Source organism: Perognathus longimembris, chromosome 2 (genome assembly GCF_023159225.1).
Source record: "Perognathus longimembris pacificus isolate PPM17 chromosome 2, ASM2315922v1, whole genome shotgun sequence".
NCBI lineage: Eukaryota > Metazoa > Chordata > Mammalia > Rodentia > Heteromyidae > Perognathus > Perognathus longimembris.
In genome coordinates, this window is record NC_063162.1 from 22,978,859 (window position 1) to 22,996,778 (window position 17,920).

At 45.2% G+C, this 17,920-nt stretch overlaps 1 protein-coding gene and 1 long non-coding RNA gene across 2 annotated transcripts; one reads left to right on the plus strand and one right to left on the minus strand.

Annotated features, from left to right (window-relative positions):
• Positions 1 to 595: 595 nt before the first annotated feature.
• Positions 596 to 12,422, minus strand: LOC125346161 (acyl-CoA desaturase 1). The gene is made up of 6 exons (XM_048338472.1): positions 12,015 to 12,422; positions 11,213 to 11,489; positions 6,943 to 7,073; positions 5,263 to 5,468; positions 2,820 to 3,052; positions 596 to 1,278 (listed from the first exon to the last, which is right to left on the minus strand). Exons 1-6 carry the CDS (start codon positions 12,036 to 12,038, stop codon positions 1,079 to 1,081), a joined length of 1,071 nt encoding a protein of 356 aa, XP_048194429.1. The 5' UTR covers positions 12,039 to 12,422; the 3' UTR covers positions 596 to 1,078.
• On the plus strand, positions 621 to 15,353 carry LOC125346162. Its single transcript, XR_007209876.1, has 4 exons — positions 621 to 747; positions 1,880 to 1,882; positions 5,987 to 5,993; positions 14,812 to 15,353. It is a non-coding gene; the product is annotated as an uncharacterized LOC125346162 (long non-coding RNA).
• Positions 15,354 to 17,920: the final 2,567 nt, after the last annotated feature.

Sequence of the window (17,920 nt, forward strand, 5' to 3'; positions counted from 1 at the left end):
GCAGGAAAAGATAACTTGGATAATTTCTCCTCTCCTTCAAATGTCTTAGCATCTTTCTCAAAGGGAAATGCCCAAATGAATACTTACTTGTTGCAATAGAAGTTTTTACATCTATATATTATTACCTCCTAAAATTCTTTCAACATTGGATAGTTGGAAATGCCACAGCCATCTTACTGACTCTAAGTAGTGACCCAAATCCTGAAGATGGGTAGAACAGGAAAATGAAAGAAGTTAGATGCACAGCTCATGGATTGCTAAAAACTGTGAGGGCTTTGCTCACCAATTCTGTACAGCAAACCTAAGACTTTCTTTTCTGCAAAATAAGAAATCTCCTTGTTATTCAAGAAAGATAAAGCTTTGCTTGAGGCAAAGACTACTTTTGTTACTAACTAAATACTCTTCCTTTATTCTTAGCCTAAACCATATTGAGACACTGAGGTTAAGTACTGAGTTATAAAATCACCAAGCTCCATGGATATCACTTACTCAAAGTCAGTAGAGAAAGGCTATGAAGAGAGGTGCCATCACTCTGCTAGGCACGCAGGTGGCTTTGATCACAGCAAGAGCTTCACCTTGCCCAGTTCCCACCTCCACCACATTCTAACTATTTAATCATACCTTACATGCTGAAACTTGTCCCCTGACAATTTACCTGCCATGCAAGCTCTCTGCCAATTATTCTTTACTCCTTATGGCAAAACCTGGACTGAAGAAAATTAAGAGGGATATCTCAAGAAAAGAGTTGTCCCCAGGCTTCACTTTTAGGTTCTAAAAAGGCGGGTAGGCTTTGGAGGGGGATATAGACCTATGGCTGACCATAGTTGCCTGGGAGGCAATGAGGGAGAAAAGGGTGTTTACAGAAACAAAGCAAAGGACAGTAAGAATAAAAGAAAAGAACATCAGTTCATCATCATAACGAAGAGTTGTTGCCTTTCAATACTTATGTACTTTTTTAAGACACTGTACTAGAATGGGTTAAGGTCATCATCTTTAGCATCCTGTAGCATTATTCAGTAGTTAATGATGAAACATTAAACCTCTGCCCAGATGGCTTTTGGAACAGGAACCTAGAATCTCAGCCACTCTTGTAACTTCCATCTCCAGTTCTCTTAATCCTGGCCAGGATGGCGGCCTTGGATACTCTCTTCCGGTCATAAGCCAACCCAAGAGCAGCCATGCAATCAATGAAGAATGTGGTGAAGTTGAGGCTCCAGCGGTACTCACTGGCAGAGTAGTCATAGGGGAAGGAGTGGTGGTAGTTGTGGAAGCCTTCACCTGGAAGAGAAGCAAGAATAGTTAGGGAGCTCAGTGGCTTCTGCTTTATCTTTGAACATCTTACCTAGCAGGTACTCTGAACCTTGGAGAATCTTGCTGTTACTGAGTAAACAGCTGACACAGTATCTTCTACTCTGAAGAAAAAAGATGGCCTCAGAGACAGTGCTTAATCAATGAACCAAGAAGTCCTGCTTATTATGTCTACCCTGGAAAGAAAGATTCCCTCAGAGTATAACAGGATGAGAGAAGCTGGTTCTTCAGGGAAAAATATTTTTACACTGGAAAATGCCAAAGCCTCAGAAAATGCTAGTCAAAGATCCCAGGACAGTGAGTGTCTTCAGGCAGGGAATAAAGGGTCAAGAGTAAAAATTTTTTCTATGCTTCTTACAAAAGTGAGTAAGCAGCACACCTTCCCCCAGAGAACCGGTGCTCCCTGTAAGGCTGAAACGGTCCAACAAAATGGGCAGTGACAGCCAAAATTCAGAGAAAAGGAATAGATGAGAGCAGGTTTAGAGAAGTGAATAACAGCTGGACAAAGTAAGGAAACTGATGGCCATGAAGAGGCTGGAAAGTTCAATGCATTTCCATTTATACACCTCAGTCTGTAGTATTCCACATATATGAAAATCTCAGATTATACAGTATAACGAATTCATTTTTGCCAAACATGAACATATACAATGGTTTATGGTATACATCTCCCAAAAAGAACAGTATTGATCATGAACCCAGCCAAAGTTAGTGTTATGAAAAAAATGAGCCTAAGTCTCCGAGTTGCCTCTCCTTGGTCACCAGAGGAACAAGAGCTCTGATAATTTATGAGAAAAGACCACTGGGACTGCACAGGATAACACTAACTTGACACTTTAGGCAAAATACATTCAAGTGGAAGAAACTGCCAACAAACTATCTGCTTTATCAGAGGATCCTTATAAGGGAAGGGAGTGACTAGCACAAAATACAATGGAAGACAGAGACAGGGAGGTGGGGTAAGAAAGGGTCTCCACCAACAGTGGCTCTTCAGATTAACATCACTAAAAGACAGTCTACCCTTAAAAGGATGGCACATTCAAATACAAGGGGGAGCTAAAAATGCTTTAAATATAGCATACTTCAAGTTTCCTGAGCTAAATTATAAGCATCCCACACTTTATAGCATAGTTAAATGGAAAATACTAGGCTTGCAGGCCATGCAGATGACCCTGCTTTTTCTCTTATGTATCACTTGCCCCAAGCAAGCCTACACACCCACCAGAGATGACTAGAAAAAGGAAACTTAAAAGGGGCTCATTATAGGTAACAATTGGAAATTGTTTCACAACTTAAAATGTACAGTAAGATGATTTCCACTCTGTTTTGCACAACTGTTGTTACCTGTCTCATACAAGGGTTTCCTATTGATCTTAGTTTTTACTGTAGAAAAATTGGCACACACAGTGCTCATAAAAACAGCTTATTCTAGTTCTTCTGGAGTCTAGCCATGTATCCTCAATAGCAGACTAACAGACACAGTTGGGTTTGTCTGCACACTGCGAACTTACCCACAGCTCCCAGTGAAACCAGGATGTTCTCCCGAGAGCTAATATTCTTGTCATATGGGCGGTATCCATAGAGGTGGGCAGCACTGTTCACCAGCCAGGTGGCATTGAGCACGATGGCATATCTCAGGAAAGTGGCAACAAACAAGCTGTGTTTAAAAGTTTCACCCCAAAAGTACCAGGGCACCAAGGTGGGCAGGATGAAGCACATCAACAGGAGACCAGGCTTGTAGTACCTACATGAGAGACCGTACATGATGGAGTCTGTAGAGAACTCACCTACCTTGATTGTCTAATTTCATTGGACTGAGCTGTGTCTTTTCTCTTACAATAGTCATCGGCTGGGGCAAAAGTTATCAAGAAGGCTAGGAATGTGGCTTAGTGGTAAAGTGCGCAATTGCCTGACATGCATAAAGCCCTGAGTTTGCTTTCTCAGCACCATATAAACAGAAAAAGCCGGAAGTGGCCTCAAGAGGCAGAGTACTAGCCTTGAGTGCAGAGGCTCAGGGACAGAGTTCGAGCCTTAGGACCGGCAAAAAGAAAAAAGTTAACGAGAGGATTTGGTGGAAAGTCCCTTGGGCACAGGGTGTCACCTCATTCTTTTTTTTTTTTTTTTGCCAGTCCTGGGCCTTGAACTCAGGGCCTGAGCACTGTCCCTGGCTTCTTTTTGCTCAAGGCTAGCACTCTGCCACTTGAGCCACAGCGCCACTTCTGGCCGTTTTCTATATACGTGGTGCTGGGGAATCAAACCCAGGGCTCATGTATACAAGGCAAGCACTCTTGCCACTAGGCCATATTCCCAGCCAGTCACCTCATTCTGTGTGTGTGTGTGTGTGTGTGTGTGTGTGTGTGTGTGTGTGTGTGTGTATGTGTGTGTGTGTGTTTTCTTTTTTGGAACTGGGGATCGAACCCAGGACGTTGCACTTGCTAGGCAAGCGCTTTGCCAATGAGCTACATCCCAGCCCACCTCATTCTTTAGATGAGGCAAATGGAGGTAAATGACTATTGGTTGGTATCAACTTAGTGGGAACCCGTGGAGCAGGAATTGAAACACCCATTTCCTGATTCAAAATCTCCTGTTTTTGTTGTTTAACAAGAGCATGAGGGGCTGGGGATATGGCCTAGTGGCAAGAGTGCTTGCCTCGTGTACATGAGGCCCTGGGTTCAATTCCCCAGCACCACATATACAGAAAATGGCCAGAAGTGGCGCTGTGGCTCAAGTGGCAAAGTGCTAGCCTTGAGCAAAAAAGAAGCCAGGGACAGTGCTCAGGCCCTGAGTCCAAGCCCCAGGACTGGCCAAAAACAAAAAAAAACAACAAAAACAAACAAACAAAAAAAAACCAAGCATATGAGGTTCACAGAGGAAGGATCAAGTCACAACTTCATCAGCCAAGTTCCGATATCTGCCTCCAGTCTTGCTAATGCCTCCTAGTTCTTTGCTCTGCTTTTCCCGCAGTAGGCACACTCAGTATCCTTGACCATAGCCTTTTTTTTTTCCTGTGCCAGTACTAGGACTTGAACGCAGGGCCTGAGCACTATCACTAAGCTCATTTGCTCAAGGCTAATGCTCTATCACTTGAGCCACAGTTCCACTTTCATCTTTTTTTGTGTTTTTAATTGGAGATAAGAGTCTCACAAACTTTCTCTGCAGGCTTTAACCCTGGATCCTTAGCCTCCTGAGTAACTAGGATTACAGACAGGAGCCAGCCACCAGGGCCCTGCAGCATTTTTTTTTTTTAACACTGTGGACTTAAACACTGTGCCCTTGTTTTCCTCACAGCTGGCACTCTACCACTTTAGGTACAATTACAGTTCCTGTCTTCAGCTTTAATGTCACTGATATTCCTTGCATCCTATTCGTTCCCTATGCTGAGCCTGCTCTACTTGATGTCCTTGCCTTTCACTACTTTGGCTCGATGGTACTTTTACCTGTCCTAAGAGCAGCATCTCCAAAGGGAATCCTTTAGTGGTTACTCATTGCTGACTGACTTGTGTCTAAGACTGTATCTACAACTCCACAGCAAGACCACCAGCCACTCTTGTAGTCCTTAAACTTCAAGAAAAGGAATTCATTCTTGGAACATGCTTGCTTTGACTCCTTCTGACCTTTGTTTTTGTTGTCCTTGACAACAGCACTTGTGAAGTCTATTCATTTGTTCTTTTTTCATAAGCCCACACCTGAACTTGTATAAAATCTCGCTCTTTTTGGTACTTCTCAGGCACAGAAAATATTCTGCCTTGTATGATGGTAATTACTTGACTTATTCCTTCCTCTTTCAATAGGTGTTGGGGTCGTTACACTTTGTGTTTCTATCCTAGATTAATACAAAGGAGTTTTAAATAACTTGGATATCCAAGCCAATAAATCATTCGCTATTAGAGTCAGTAAGGTCTCCAACCCTATGTTCCAAGGCCCACACCCCAGCTCCATCCTCCTTTCACTCACCTCCTCTGGAACATCACCAGTTTCTCCGCTTTGAGGTCAGATAGGTCTAGCAAACCACCCTTCTCTTTGACAGCTCGGTGTTTGCGCACAAGCAGCCAACCCACGTGAGAGAAGAAAAAGCCACGGCGAGAATTGTGAGGATCAGCGTGAGTTTCGGAGAACTTATGGTGGGCGCGGTGATCTCGGGCCCATTCATATACGTCATTCTGAAGGGACAGAAGAGAAGGAAACCAGGCATGAGGACAGATGCCCTCTCAGGAGGATTGAAATGCTCAGATGTCTGCAAGGGCCCAGAGCTCTCAGCCCAACTTCATAGTCCTCAAGCCTCTAGCTACAAAGGAGGTTAGGGTCCTACCCTCTCATGAGCAACTTGTTCCTGATGCTTATGTGGAAAGTCAACTTCCAGTCCCAGAGGACAGGAATAAGACTGCTATTCTTGGCTATGTAGTAAGGAGAAAGTACTAAGTTACAGTGCTCATAGTGTCCCTGATAAGAAGCTGCAAATCCCCTTAGGTCCTAGAGTGCAGCTCTATGAATAAAGGTGCAGTGAGCTCCATCATTAACATAGAACAAGACAATTCTTCAAACAAGAAATGAGAATCAGCTGGGCAATGGCAGCTCATGCCTGGAATCTTGGCTACTTAGTTGGCTACTTGGTTCAAAAGCCAGGAAAGTCAGAAAATCTGAGACTCTAATCTCCAACTAACCACTAAAAAGCTGGAAGTAGAACTGTGATTCAAGTGGTAGAACACTAGCCTTGACCTGAAAAAGCTCAGGGACAATACTCAGGCACTAAGTTCAAGCCCCAGGACCAGAACACACACACAAAGGATTTAGGACTTTCATTGGGCCTAATTACCAATTCCCTTCATTCTGTTAAAAACTTATTGCCTCAACAAACCTTAAGATTTTATTTAGGGGCTGGGAATATGCCCTAGTGGTACAGTGTTCGCCTTGTATACACGAAACCCTGGGTTTGATTCCTCAGTACCACATATATAGAAAAAGCCGGAAGTGGCGCTGTGGCTCAAGTGGCAGAGAGTGCTAGCCTTGAGCAAAAAGAAGCCAGGGACAGTGCTCGGGCCCTGAGTTCAAGCACCAGGACTGGCAAAAAACAAAACAAAACAAAAAGATTTTATTTAGCAAGTATAGCAGCCCCAAAGAAAGCCATAAAGATCCATACTTTAGCAAGTATAGCAGCCCCAAATAAAGCCATAAAGATCCATACAACCTCCCAGTGATTCATTTTCCTCATTTGAAAACTGGGGATAACACTTATCTTCTAAAACTATGTCAAGTGCTTAGCATAGTACCTAGCAGTCAGTGACATGAAGTATTTGTTCTTGTTATCTGCATCAACAATTACTGAATTGTGCCACATCCCTTTGAATCCCAGTGTGGTGAGGCATTAGACAGTTGCTTTAAAGCATGAGTTAAATGTCTACTTTCAGACTAGGAAACCATGGTCATTTCTGGTCAGTTAGGACCAACTCTTGAGACTTTCCTATTAACCTTACATTTCCATTCCCAATGACTGAAATATCTCCGGCTTGATGAACCTCAGCACTAAGCCTGCACCTCAGGTGCCACAGGAGACCAGAAAGGACCGTGGCTGTCCTGCTGGGGCTCCCTCTGGATCATCAATGGGGTAGAATCAGTTGAGTTGCACCAGCTTCTTACCTGGAATGCCATGGTGTTGGCAATGATGAGGAAAAGCCGCAGAGGCAGGCGTGCTTTGTATGTGCGGTGGCTCCACAGGCGATGCGCCCCTGCTGTGATGCCCAGGGCACTGATTACGTAGTATAGATACACTGCAGGAGAAGATAGTGGGGGAGAGTCATAAAAGGCAAGTTCCATCAGGTGAAACATGTTACTGACACTCTTCTGATGTCAGAAGCTGCTGCTTCTTTAGGTTCTAGACAAGGATCTGATTTTTTTCCTTCTATGCTCCAGCATGCCTTGGTCTCTGGGGCCTCATAGTTTTCACAATTTGAAAAAAATACGACCTCACAGCCTCTACACTTAGGACTGGGGATAAAAACTAAGGACCTTCGGGAATTAGCAAAACAGAAGCCAGGACAGGGAATACATCCTCATTATAGTGCCATTACAGTACAAACTGCAGGAACATTATTCAGGGTCCTATCTCTGTGACTTTCTCCTGATTTTCCTCTAGGGTTTTCTCAGCTGCAAACTACCCTTTGTCCTCCAGCTTAGTACTCATTGAAACTGTGGCCTGAAAATAGTTAGAAAAGTCTAGGCAATGGCCAATTGGAAGACACCAAGTGGTAAGTGACACTCAGCTGATGCAGGCATGGCTATTTACCAACCAATACAGTAACATTCAAATATTGTGCAGGAAAGTCAGCCCTGCACAGAGGCAAGCTCTACCAGGGTTGTTTTTTTTTTTTTGGCCAGTCCTGGGCCTTGGACTCAGGGCCTGAGCACTGTCCCTGGCTTCTTCCCGCTCAAGGCTAGCACTCTGCCACTTGAGCCACAGCGCCGCTTCTGGCCGTTTTCTGTATATGTGGTGCTGGGGAATCGAACCTAGGGCCTCGTGTATCCGAGGCAGGCACTCTCGCCACTAGGCTATATCCCCAGCCCCTCTACCAGGGTTGTTAACACTCTTATAATCACTACACACCTTGAATGGGATAGTTGCTATTAATACTCCACATTGGCAAGGGAGGAAATAAAGACTGCGTGAAGCATTTATCCAAGGTTACAGGGTTTAAAGGTAGCTTTTCTGTCAAAATGCTGTGTATGTGCGTGTGTGCGCATGCACACACACGCACACATCAGGGACTGGTCACTGTTCCTAGCTTTTTTGCTTAAAGCTAGCACTCCACCACTCGAGTCACAGCTCCTTCCAGATGTCTAATGGTTAGTTGGAGATATTCTTGCCTTTGTTGGCTTTTGAATCAGGATCCTCAGATCTCAGACTCTGTGTGTGTGTGTGTGTGTGTGTGTGTGTGTGTGTGTGTGTGTGTGTGTGTGTGTGTACCAGTCTTGGGGCTTGAACTCAGGGCCTGGGCATAGACCCTGAGCTTTTTTGCTCAAGACTAGCACTCTACAATATAAGCCACAGCTCCACTTTGTTGTTTTTTTGTTTTTTTTGGCCAGTCCTAGGGCTTGGACTCAGGGCCTGAGCACTGTCCCTGGCTTCTTTTTTGCTCAAGGCTAGCACTCCGCCACTTGAGCCACAGCGCCACTTCTGGCCATTTTCTGTATATGTGGTGCTGGGGAATTGAACCCAGGGCCTCATGTACACGAGGCAAGCACTCTTGCCACTAGGCCGTATCCCCAGCCCACCCCCCACTTTTTTTTTAATGGTTCCTTGGAAGTAAGAGTCTCATGGACTTTCTTGCCTAGGCTGGCTTTGACCTATGATCCTCATATCCTAGCCTCCTGAGTAGCTAGGATTACAGGCGTGAGCCACCAGCACCCAGCTATCAACCTGCTCTTATATCAGCTCCACCATGTACCAAAAATCATGTCCAGTTTTCATCTATCCTTGGCCATGTCTCTATCAACTCAGACTCTCACTGCCAAATGAATTCTAGAATACATAGAGATGCTCAAAGCTGGCAAGTGAGGGGCTGGGGATATAGCCTAGTGGCAAGAGTGCCTGCCTCGGATACACGAGGCCCTAGGTTCGATTCCCCAGCACCACATATACAGAAAACGGCCAGAAGCGGCGCTGTGGCTCAAGTGGCAGAGTGCTAGCCTTGAGCGGGAAGAAGCCAGGGACAGTGCTCAGGCCCTGAGTCCAAGGCCCAGGACTGGCCAAAAAAAAAAAAAAAACCTGGCAAGTGAGTATCTGGACATTGCCTTGCCTCTAGGCCTGCTCAAGAAGTGCCTTATTTACCCCTAACAGGGAAAGTGGTACTGGGTGTACCCAGTTTTTTCCTCTGAAAAGCAGCTTTAGAAGTCAGGAATTGAGGCAGCGGTAGAAATTCTTAACAATGTTCCACTACTGGTGGGCAGCTGGAAACAATAGATTCTCAGTGGCTACAGATCTTAGTTGCAGTGGGAGACACCACCCACTGAACAAACTGTCCTGTGTTCTGCAGCCACAGATAACAGATTCCTAAACAGCCTCTTCCCTTTCCCTCCCCTACCTCCTTCAATCTATTGTATTCTTCCATTATGATCCCTAGGAGAGCCATAAAGCCAGCATCTATCCCAAGCAAAACAGTAACTACAATTCCTCTGAGCCAGCATAAGCCATAAATGACTTATGACCACATGGTGTGAGTTCTTCCCACAATCATAACTGTACCTGCAAAAATCAAACTGGTACCAGAGCTCCATAATAACCATGAAGAAAGAACTTTGGGGTCACACACCAGTGGCTCACACCTGTAATCCTAGCTATTCAAGTGGCTGAGATCTAAGGATAGCTGTTTGAAGCCAGTCCAGGCAGGAAACTCCATGAGACTCTTTTAATTGATTCCAATTACTCACTTAAAAAAAAAAAGGAAATTTTAAAAAAGGAGAGGAGAGAGAGAACACAAAGAACTTTGGTCAAAGCAGGAGCCCTCAGCTAAAAGTAAAGGAAGCCTCCATTTTTGTTTCATGCTGCAGGCAGCCTTGTCACCTGCATCTAACATGCCACGACATGCCATCTAAACAAGGGAACTGACCAGACATAGGCAAGGCACTCCGCAGCCTGTTCATCCGATACCTTTGGGTTTGTTAAACTGAAGGCTCAGGTCACTTCGCTTTATTGTGTCCCCCAGAGGAAGAGTGTCAATGTCAACACTCTTAAGCAGTATGGCACAGTGCTACTCCAAGTAGAATCGAGATGTTCTCCCCATCTACCCTCAGTCTTGTCAGAGATATCACTTCAGTCCTGCTCTGAGGACGTGATGTGAGTCTGCAGAAACATGAAAGTCTTTCGAAATCTAGCTGAGAAGCTGGGGACACGTGGCGCACACCTGTAATCCACCCTACTCAGAAGGCTGAAATATAAGGTTCAATGCCAGCCCAGGCAGACAAGTCCAAGCAATTCTTATCTTGAATTAAACATCAAAAAGCCAGAAGCAAAGGTGTGGCCCAGAGAAAGGTGTGGCTAAGGGAAAAAGTGAGGTCCTGAATTGGAGCCCCAGTACTGGCACCAAGAAGAGAAATTAAAGAGGAATATTGGGAGGCATACAACAGATCAAGCATGGCTTAACCAACCTTTTTTTTTCTTTTGGTGCTAGTCCTGGGGCTTGAACTCAGGGCCTGGCACAGTCTCTAAGCTTTTCTGATCAAGGTTAGTACTCTTAACCATTGAGGCACAGCTCCATTTCCAACATTTTTAGTAATTAGTTGGAGATGAGTCTTGTGGGCTTTCCTGCCGGAGTGGCTTAGAAACAAGATCCTCAGATCTCAGCCTCCCAAGTAGGTAAGATTACAGGTGTGAGTATACAAAGCTCCCTTATCCTCTTTTCTGATTCAGGCTTCAGGAGCAGAGGAAAATTTTCCAGCAAAGGGGATGTATGGAGACAACCCGTTTCCAGGTCTCTCTGCTCACTCTCCTGAACGGTCTTTACTTTTGCCTTATTAAATAAACCATTACCCTTTTTTTTTTTTAAAGCGGGCACTGTGGACATACAAAGCAGCCCTACCATATACCATGAGCCCACACCCAGGACTCTCGAATTACTGAGCTAGAACAGGGTAGGGACAAAGCAAGGCTGGGAGAGGTAGCCAGGAAATTGTCTCAAATAGAAAAGCTCTTTCATGGTTAGCCTTGCACATGGTTCCAGAGTTCAGTATTCAACACCCATTTTTAAGGGAACCCATGAAGAACTAACACTCTGCATTCTAATTCCACTAGGCTCTATCCCTGACCAGTCCGCCTCCCAGGAACCAAATAAATATCTGGGAAAACTGAGAGGGGACATTGGCGGCTGTGGCACCGCTCCTCATTAAACAGCTCAGGAGGAGGGGAGCTGCTTACCCCAGAGCCAGGTGTAGGCCTTGCAGGCAGGAAGCAGTGTGATCCCATACAGGGCTCCCAGGTGCAGCAGAGCCATGAGGATGATGTTTCTCCACACGTACTCCAGCTTCGGAGGGGGGCCCACCTCATCCTGGTAGGTGGGGTCATAGATGTCCTCTTTCATTTCGGGGCGAATGTCTTCTCCCAAGTCGCGGGGGGTCCTTTCCATCCTTTCTTCCCCATTCTGCAGGCCCCCAGATGGAGGCGCTGTGATGGTGGTGGTGTAGGAGCTGGACATCTGTAAGGAAAAGGAGTGAAGTATTAGGAGACAGCAGCTGCAAGCAGCTGCAGGAGCGGCAGGGGGCACTTTGCTCTCTAAATGCAGCGGGGGCGGGGGGCGGGGGGGCGCAATGCAAGCTAGACTCTCCAGTATCTGGTTGTAGGAAGGGCGAGTGTAAACCCAAGATGGAGCAGGGACAAATTTCCAGAAACTATGCAGACCAATTATGGTTTTTAAGGGGGTGGGGAAGGGAAGAAATGCATTATTTGCACCCCTCGAAACACAAAGGAAATCCCCGCACGTACACATAAAGGATTGGATCTTACTTTAAAGTCTAAAAACACAAGTTGGAGAATCTAGGGCCCAAGGTAAACATATACTTATCACCTAGAAGCTAGGGAATTCAACAGAAGGCTAGCAAAACTCGAAAAAGATGGGCCAAAGGCTCCCAGGAGAACCGAATTGTCTCTCCAAACCAGTTACCTAGAGGCCTAACCCGCGTCTGCTACGCAGCCGGGTGGAGGCCATTTCTGGGGAACTCACCTCTTGCAGCATGTGGGCTGGCATCTCTGGCTTTCACGTTCCCAGGACTGAAAGAGGAATGACTTCGTTTCTTGAGCTGGCTAGTGTGCGGCGATGCGGTGAGCAAGCTCCGTGGGTGTCCAGGCCGGAAATCGCTGTGCTCTGGGCTATGTTTTTAAGGCTGGAGCTGTCTTAAGGGGAAGGGGGAGTGATCGGAACCTGTACACCTTTAAATTCGTTTTTATCGATTAACGATTAGCGCAAAGCTGGCTGGCCGAAGCCGCCGTGCGCGCGCGCGCGCGCGAGGGGGGGGATAAGGAAAGGAAAAGTCAGGACACACACGCGCACGCACACACAAGCGCAGCTGGCAGCGTCCGGAGATCCAAGCATCGGGATACTGCAGACAACGCGCAGTCCCATCCCCAGCCCCAAGGGAAATGCTAATGAAGCGTCTGTAAACTCTGGTTAGTCATTGGCCGAGGGGAATTTGGTACCACCTCGTCCTGCTGTTTCCATTGGCTCGGCACAATCGGCTGTTCCCTCGGCCGCCAAGCCCTCCCTCCTCCTCCCTCTTTTTCTGCATCTTGGCTTCTCACCAATAGGCTGCCGGGTCCTTTGCCCAGCACCCCGCGTCCTTGAGGGGCGCTCTCGAGCTCTCTCTGGGAGAGAAGACCCAACTCTGCAGTGGGGGTTGGGTCCAAAGCCAGGCAGACCCGGGACCCGCGGAGCAGTTGCACAGGAAACAGTAGGGAAGCCACTGTGGTGCTCTACTCACAACTCCATCCTCTCTTCCCATTTCTCCATGCGCGTGGGAGGGGAAAATAGGCCATCACCACCCAGGCGGCGTAGCCCCCTTGGCTCCAAAGCCGACAAAGGCTCAGCCCTGCCCACCGGCTCCAAGATGCTTAACCTCAAGACTGGGAGTTGCAGTGTCTATACTCTCCTACCTATCAGTGCTGTGTTCCTCCTGCACACTGTGAAGGCCACCAGTCATCCAGGCCCAACCTCTGACCATTACCCTAGAATGATGGGGGAAGGGAGCGGCATTTGGGAGATTTTTCTGCTTGTCTGGTTCCACAAGGAATGAAAGGTAGTTGCAGACAGTTGAATAGTGAGCCGGTACTGAATGAAGATTTCTGCAAGCCAATTCACAACACTGGTTTTTGTGAACTCTCACATGGTTCCATTTTAAAGAGAAGTGAGATAGAGATGAAAGGACTTTCTCCTGGTCAGAGCAGCCATTAAGGGGTGGAGTAAGAGTGGAGCACAGATGTAATGCTGGCTAATCTCTCATCTCTGCTCAGGACTTCACTGGCCTAGGAACCTGGAGTGCTCTGGCCCATTAAACCTTTTCCTCATGACTCCATCTCTGGGTCTGTTTTAGCCCTACTAGGAGGGATGTGCACTAATACAATCTGCTCCCATGCTCAAGTCTCCCCATTGTATCTTGCCCTGGGAAAAGGAGGAGATTGGGATTTGGGGGCAATAACTAACTGGCTTCTCAGGAACAGAGGGACCTGGCAGAGTTCTGCACTCTGGTCTCAGAGGCAGACTGACTCCATGGCCAGTGATCAGGCACTCCGTTCCAAGCCTGGTTCCTTGGCCAGTGGGAAAAGTGTTGAATGGAAACAGATGTCCTCAGAAATGGATAGCTCAGGTGTGCTAACGTGGGATAGAAGTCTGCAGGTGTTGCTCTTCTTTGGGCTCTCTTTACAACATCAAATCTTAGTTCCTTTACCAAATGAAGTTTTTGCAGACATCATCAGGGAACAATCTGAAATATCAGGGTCCCTTGCAACTTGCCCTCCTACTTAGTCTCTGGTCCCTAACACTGCTGTAATAATGACCTAGGCTGATAGTGTCACTTGGATTAGTTGCCTTGGCTTTCGTTTTGTGCCAGAGAAAGCCAGTCTGCCAAGACAAATACTGTAGAACAAGAGTCTTGAATTTCTAAAGACAGGCTGCTGCCCTGTAGGGAAAGCATTGGGAGGAGTCTAGAGGTCTGGGTTAGGGAGGTAGAGCTCATTCTCAGTTGATTATAGAGATAGAATGGCAACTGATTCATCCTGTGCGTGTCAGATGAATGTGACTGTGTCACTGGATGCAGGTGAGGGTTTAGTGAAGCTTTCCTTTAAAGGTAGGAACTCTTCACTTAGGGTCCTTGACTTTGATTGCAGAGTAAGAATTTCTGGACAAGTCATGATGGCAAGTAAGAAAACTTGGTGGAGCTTTATTGACTAAGTAAACAAGCAGACAAACAGACAAAAAGAAGACAAACAGACCAGCAGAACGGTGGGGCAAACTCTAGCAGAATATGGATACTCTCACAGGGAGATAGAGGAACACACACACCACACACCACACAGCTCCTTGGCTGTTGGGGTATTTATGTAGTAAGGCAAAGGGTCTGGCTTCAAAGTTATGCAAAGATAGGTGTTTTGTCTTTGTTCTAATCATACTTGGTGTTACTTTCTGAGTTTCCAGCTAAGAATGCATTCTGCCATTAAACAGATCCTTAGCCTTGAGATAAGGAGGCACCCTGTTACCAGCATTTGGGGCAGGAGGTAGCTTAAGTTTGGGGAAGCAATTTTCTCAGGAAGGCATGCATCCTGTTGTCTCTCTTTGAAACAAAATGGCACATCTGTGTTTGTAAATACTATATTTCTGAGTAACCTTCACCAGGCCTCAGTTTCCTTAAGTTATCCTGCCTCAGCTGTGTCATCCACTATTTACCAATTTCAGGAGTTTCCAACTGCACACAACATAAGGCTGTATGGAATTATTAGAAATAATGATGCTTAGTATTAAGAAGTAGCAGGTGAGTGACAAATTAGAAGTCTTAAGTATGTGACCAATATTTGTCTCTAATACAATTTTCAGTGACTCAGATGATGGACATTTTCCCATAGAAGAGAAGATTGAAAAATACACTTGGAGATTAGAACTGTTAACATTCCTGTATGGCAAGGGGCACAAGATACAATGTAAATTTTTAAAATTTCATTTTGATCCTTCAATTCAAAAAGGCAAAGAACAAGCCCCTTTTGCCATCTTAAATAATCAATAGCAAGAACTTTCTATTGGTTTTAAGATGGTCTGTTTCTTGTCATGGGCGTTATAGAACATCTGAGATCTAACCCCTCTTGCCTTATTTACATTTTCCTCTCATCTTGGCTACCCTTCCTCCTTCCTTTCTATTCCCATGATACTTTATGATCCTGAGAATATACCTTCCCCTCTTCTAGTCTCTAGAAAGTTTATTAGGGTTGCTTCCCATCATATCTTCTTCAAGCACTGTGTTTTTTCATTTTGTGATATTCTTCCCTCTTTGCACTGGATGCACCACGAGACAGTTCAGATTGTACCATCTTCCTTCACCCCATTTCTCTCCCACTCAAACAATGAGAGAAAAAAGACAATGAGTCTGGGATCTGCTCTCAAGCTCATGTCTGAGGCCCTAGGTCAGATGTAATGGATTGTCATTACATGACTTCTTCCTGAGGCTATTTCAAGGTTTTACTACAGAATGAGCAAGCATCAATCCTCACATATTTGCTTTCTTTACTTTCCACTGAATGTCTTGATTCCAAACAATTAATTTTAAATGTACATCTCTTTTATTATTTATTTTAAATTTTATTGTCAAGGTGATGTACAGTTACATATGAAAGGTAATGAGTACATTTCTTGTCAAACATTGCTCCCCCTCCCTTGTTTTTCTCCCACTTTCCCCCAACTCCCCCCACAAGTTGTAAAGTTTATTTCCAACATATGTTATTGTATAGCTGTTGCACTGGCTCACCCTTTGTCCTTTGTCCCACCATTTTTTTCCTCTTCCTTTCTCTAGGTTCTCCTTCTCATAGGGTAGAATGCCCTTATAGTTCATTTGCCTTAGATGGGAGTCATGACTGCCAAGTTTTTGTCCTTTTTCTGCCAGTCCTGGGGTTTGAACTTGGGGTATTTTTAATTTTTTGTCCTGCACATTTTTTTGCTCAAGGCTAGCACTTTGTCACTTGCATCACAAATTCACTTCTGTTTTTTTGGTGATTAATTAGAAGTAAGAGTCTTAGGGACTTTCCTGCCAGGGCTGGCATTCCTCAGATTTCAGCCTCCTGAGTAGCTAGGATTACAGGCTTGAGCCACCAGTGCCTGGTTGCAGCAAGTATATTTTGATGACAGTGCAGTTTTGCTTCTTTTCTTTGCCAATCCTGGGGCTTGAACTCAGGGCTTGGGCACTGTCCCCATGCTTCTTTGGCTCAAAGCTGGTGCTCTACCACTTGAGCCACAGCACTACTTATGGCCTTTTCTGAGTACTTTATCGGAGATAAGAGTCTTTTATTAGAGATAAGACTCTTCTTCCTGGGCTGGCTTCAAACTTTGATCCTCAGATCTTAGTCTCCTGAGAAGCTAGTATTATAGGTATGAACCACCTGCGCCTGGTAACAATGAAGTTTACACACTATTACTCTGCACACAGGTGGTTCACATCTGTAATCATAAGCTACAAGTTGAGATCTAAGGATCTCAGTTTGAAACCAGCCAGGGCAGACAAATCTGAGAAACTCTTATATCCAATTAATCAGCAAAATGTTAGAAGTGGAACAGTGGCTTAAGTGGTAGAAAGATACTTTGAAAAAGCCAAGCAAGAGGGTGAGGCCCTGGGTTCAAGCTCCTGTACTAGCACCAAAAAAACCTAAGACAACAATTTTTAAAAATACTATTTTAAATGTTGTTCTATGTATCTTTTTGTAATTATTTATGGTACTTCTTTTATGCGACTTTTTTTCACTTTACTGATAGTTTCTCCATAGCTTCACTACAAACTCTTTAGAAGTCATTTCTATACCCCCCCCCAAAAAAAACCCAACACTGGATACTGACTTCCAACAGCCTACTGTGTAATATTTCAGTTCCTTGTTTTGCAACTTCAACTGTAATGTCAAGAATTCAATTCCTGCCCAATACCGGTGGCTCATGCCTATAATCCTAGCTACTCAGAAAGCTGTGGTCCAAGGATGGCAGTTGGAAGCCAGCTCTGGTAAGAAAGTATATGAGGGCTGGGTTGTAGCTCAGTGGCAAAGCCCTTGCCTAGCAACTGCAACGTCCTGGGTTCAATCCCCAGTACCAAAAAAGAAGAAAAAAACAACAACAACAAAAAATAGAGTTAAAAAAAGAAAGTCTGAGACTCTATTTCAAATTAACCATCAGAAAACTGGAAATGGAGCTGTGACTCAAAGTGGTAAAGAGCTAGCTAGCCCTGAGCAAAAGGGCAGTGCACAGGCCCTCAACTGAAGCCCCATAATCAAACTCCCTCCAAAAAGAAAGAAAAAAAAATCAGCTAATCCCTTTCAAATGCTTTCTAAAAAAAAAAAAAAAAAAAAACACCCCACAAAACTACCTACATTAGTTGGTGCACTCAGAATACACACCTGTCACTTTCCACTTCTCTCCCATCTCACAGACTCAATCAACTGAAGCCCATGGATTCCCCTCCAAAGGGGTCCTATGCTCTCCCTTTCCATTTCCACCAACATTCTCCCACATTTGGAGTGTCTTTGTCCCCAAGCTTTGATTTGGCATTCCAGCTTGTCCTCTGCTTTTGCCAACACAGTAACCTTCTGAAACAGATTTTTTTTGTACTGCGTGGACATATTTGATAACACATTTGATAACATTTGGTCACATAAGAAACAATCTTCACAGACTCTCTTTCACTATTCCCTTAAACTCGCTACTCCACACCCCTCATGACATCAGCATAGAACATTTTCCAGTACTTTCTGTTCTCACCGGCTCTCCCCCGCCACAACCCAATCTTGGGTTTGTTTCGCTGACTCCCAGCGATTGGCCTCCTACGTGATGGGTATTTGCAGACGAGCACAGAAACGCTCCCTACCCCCCTCCTGCCCTGCTCAGCCAGGTCTACC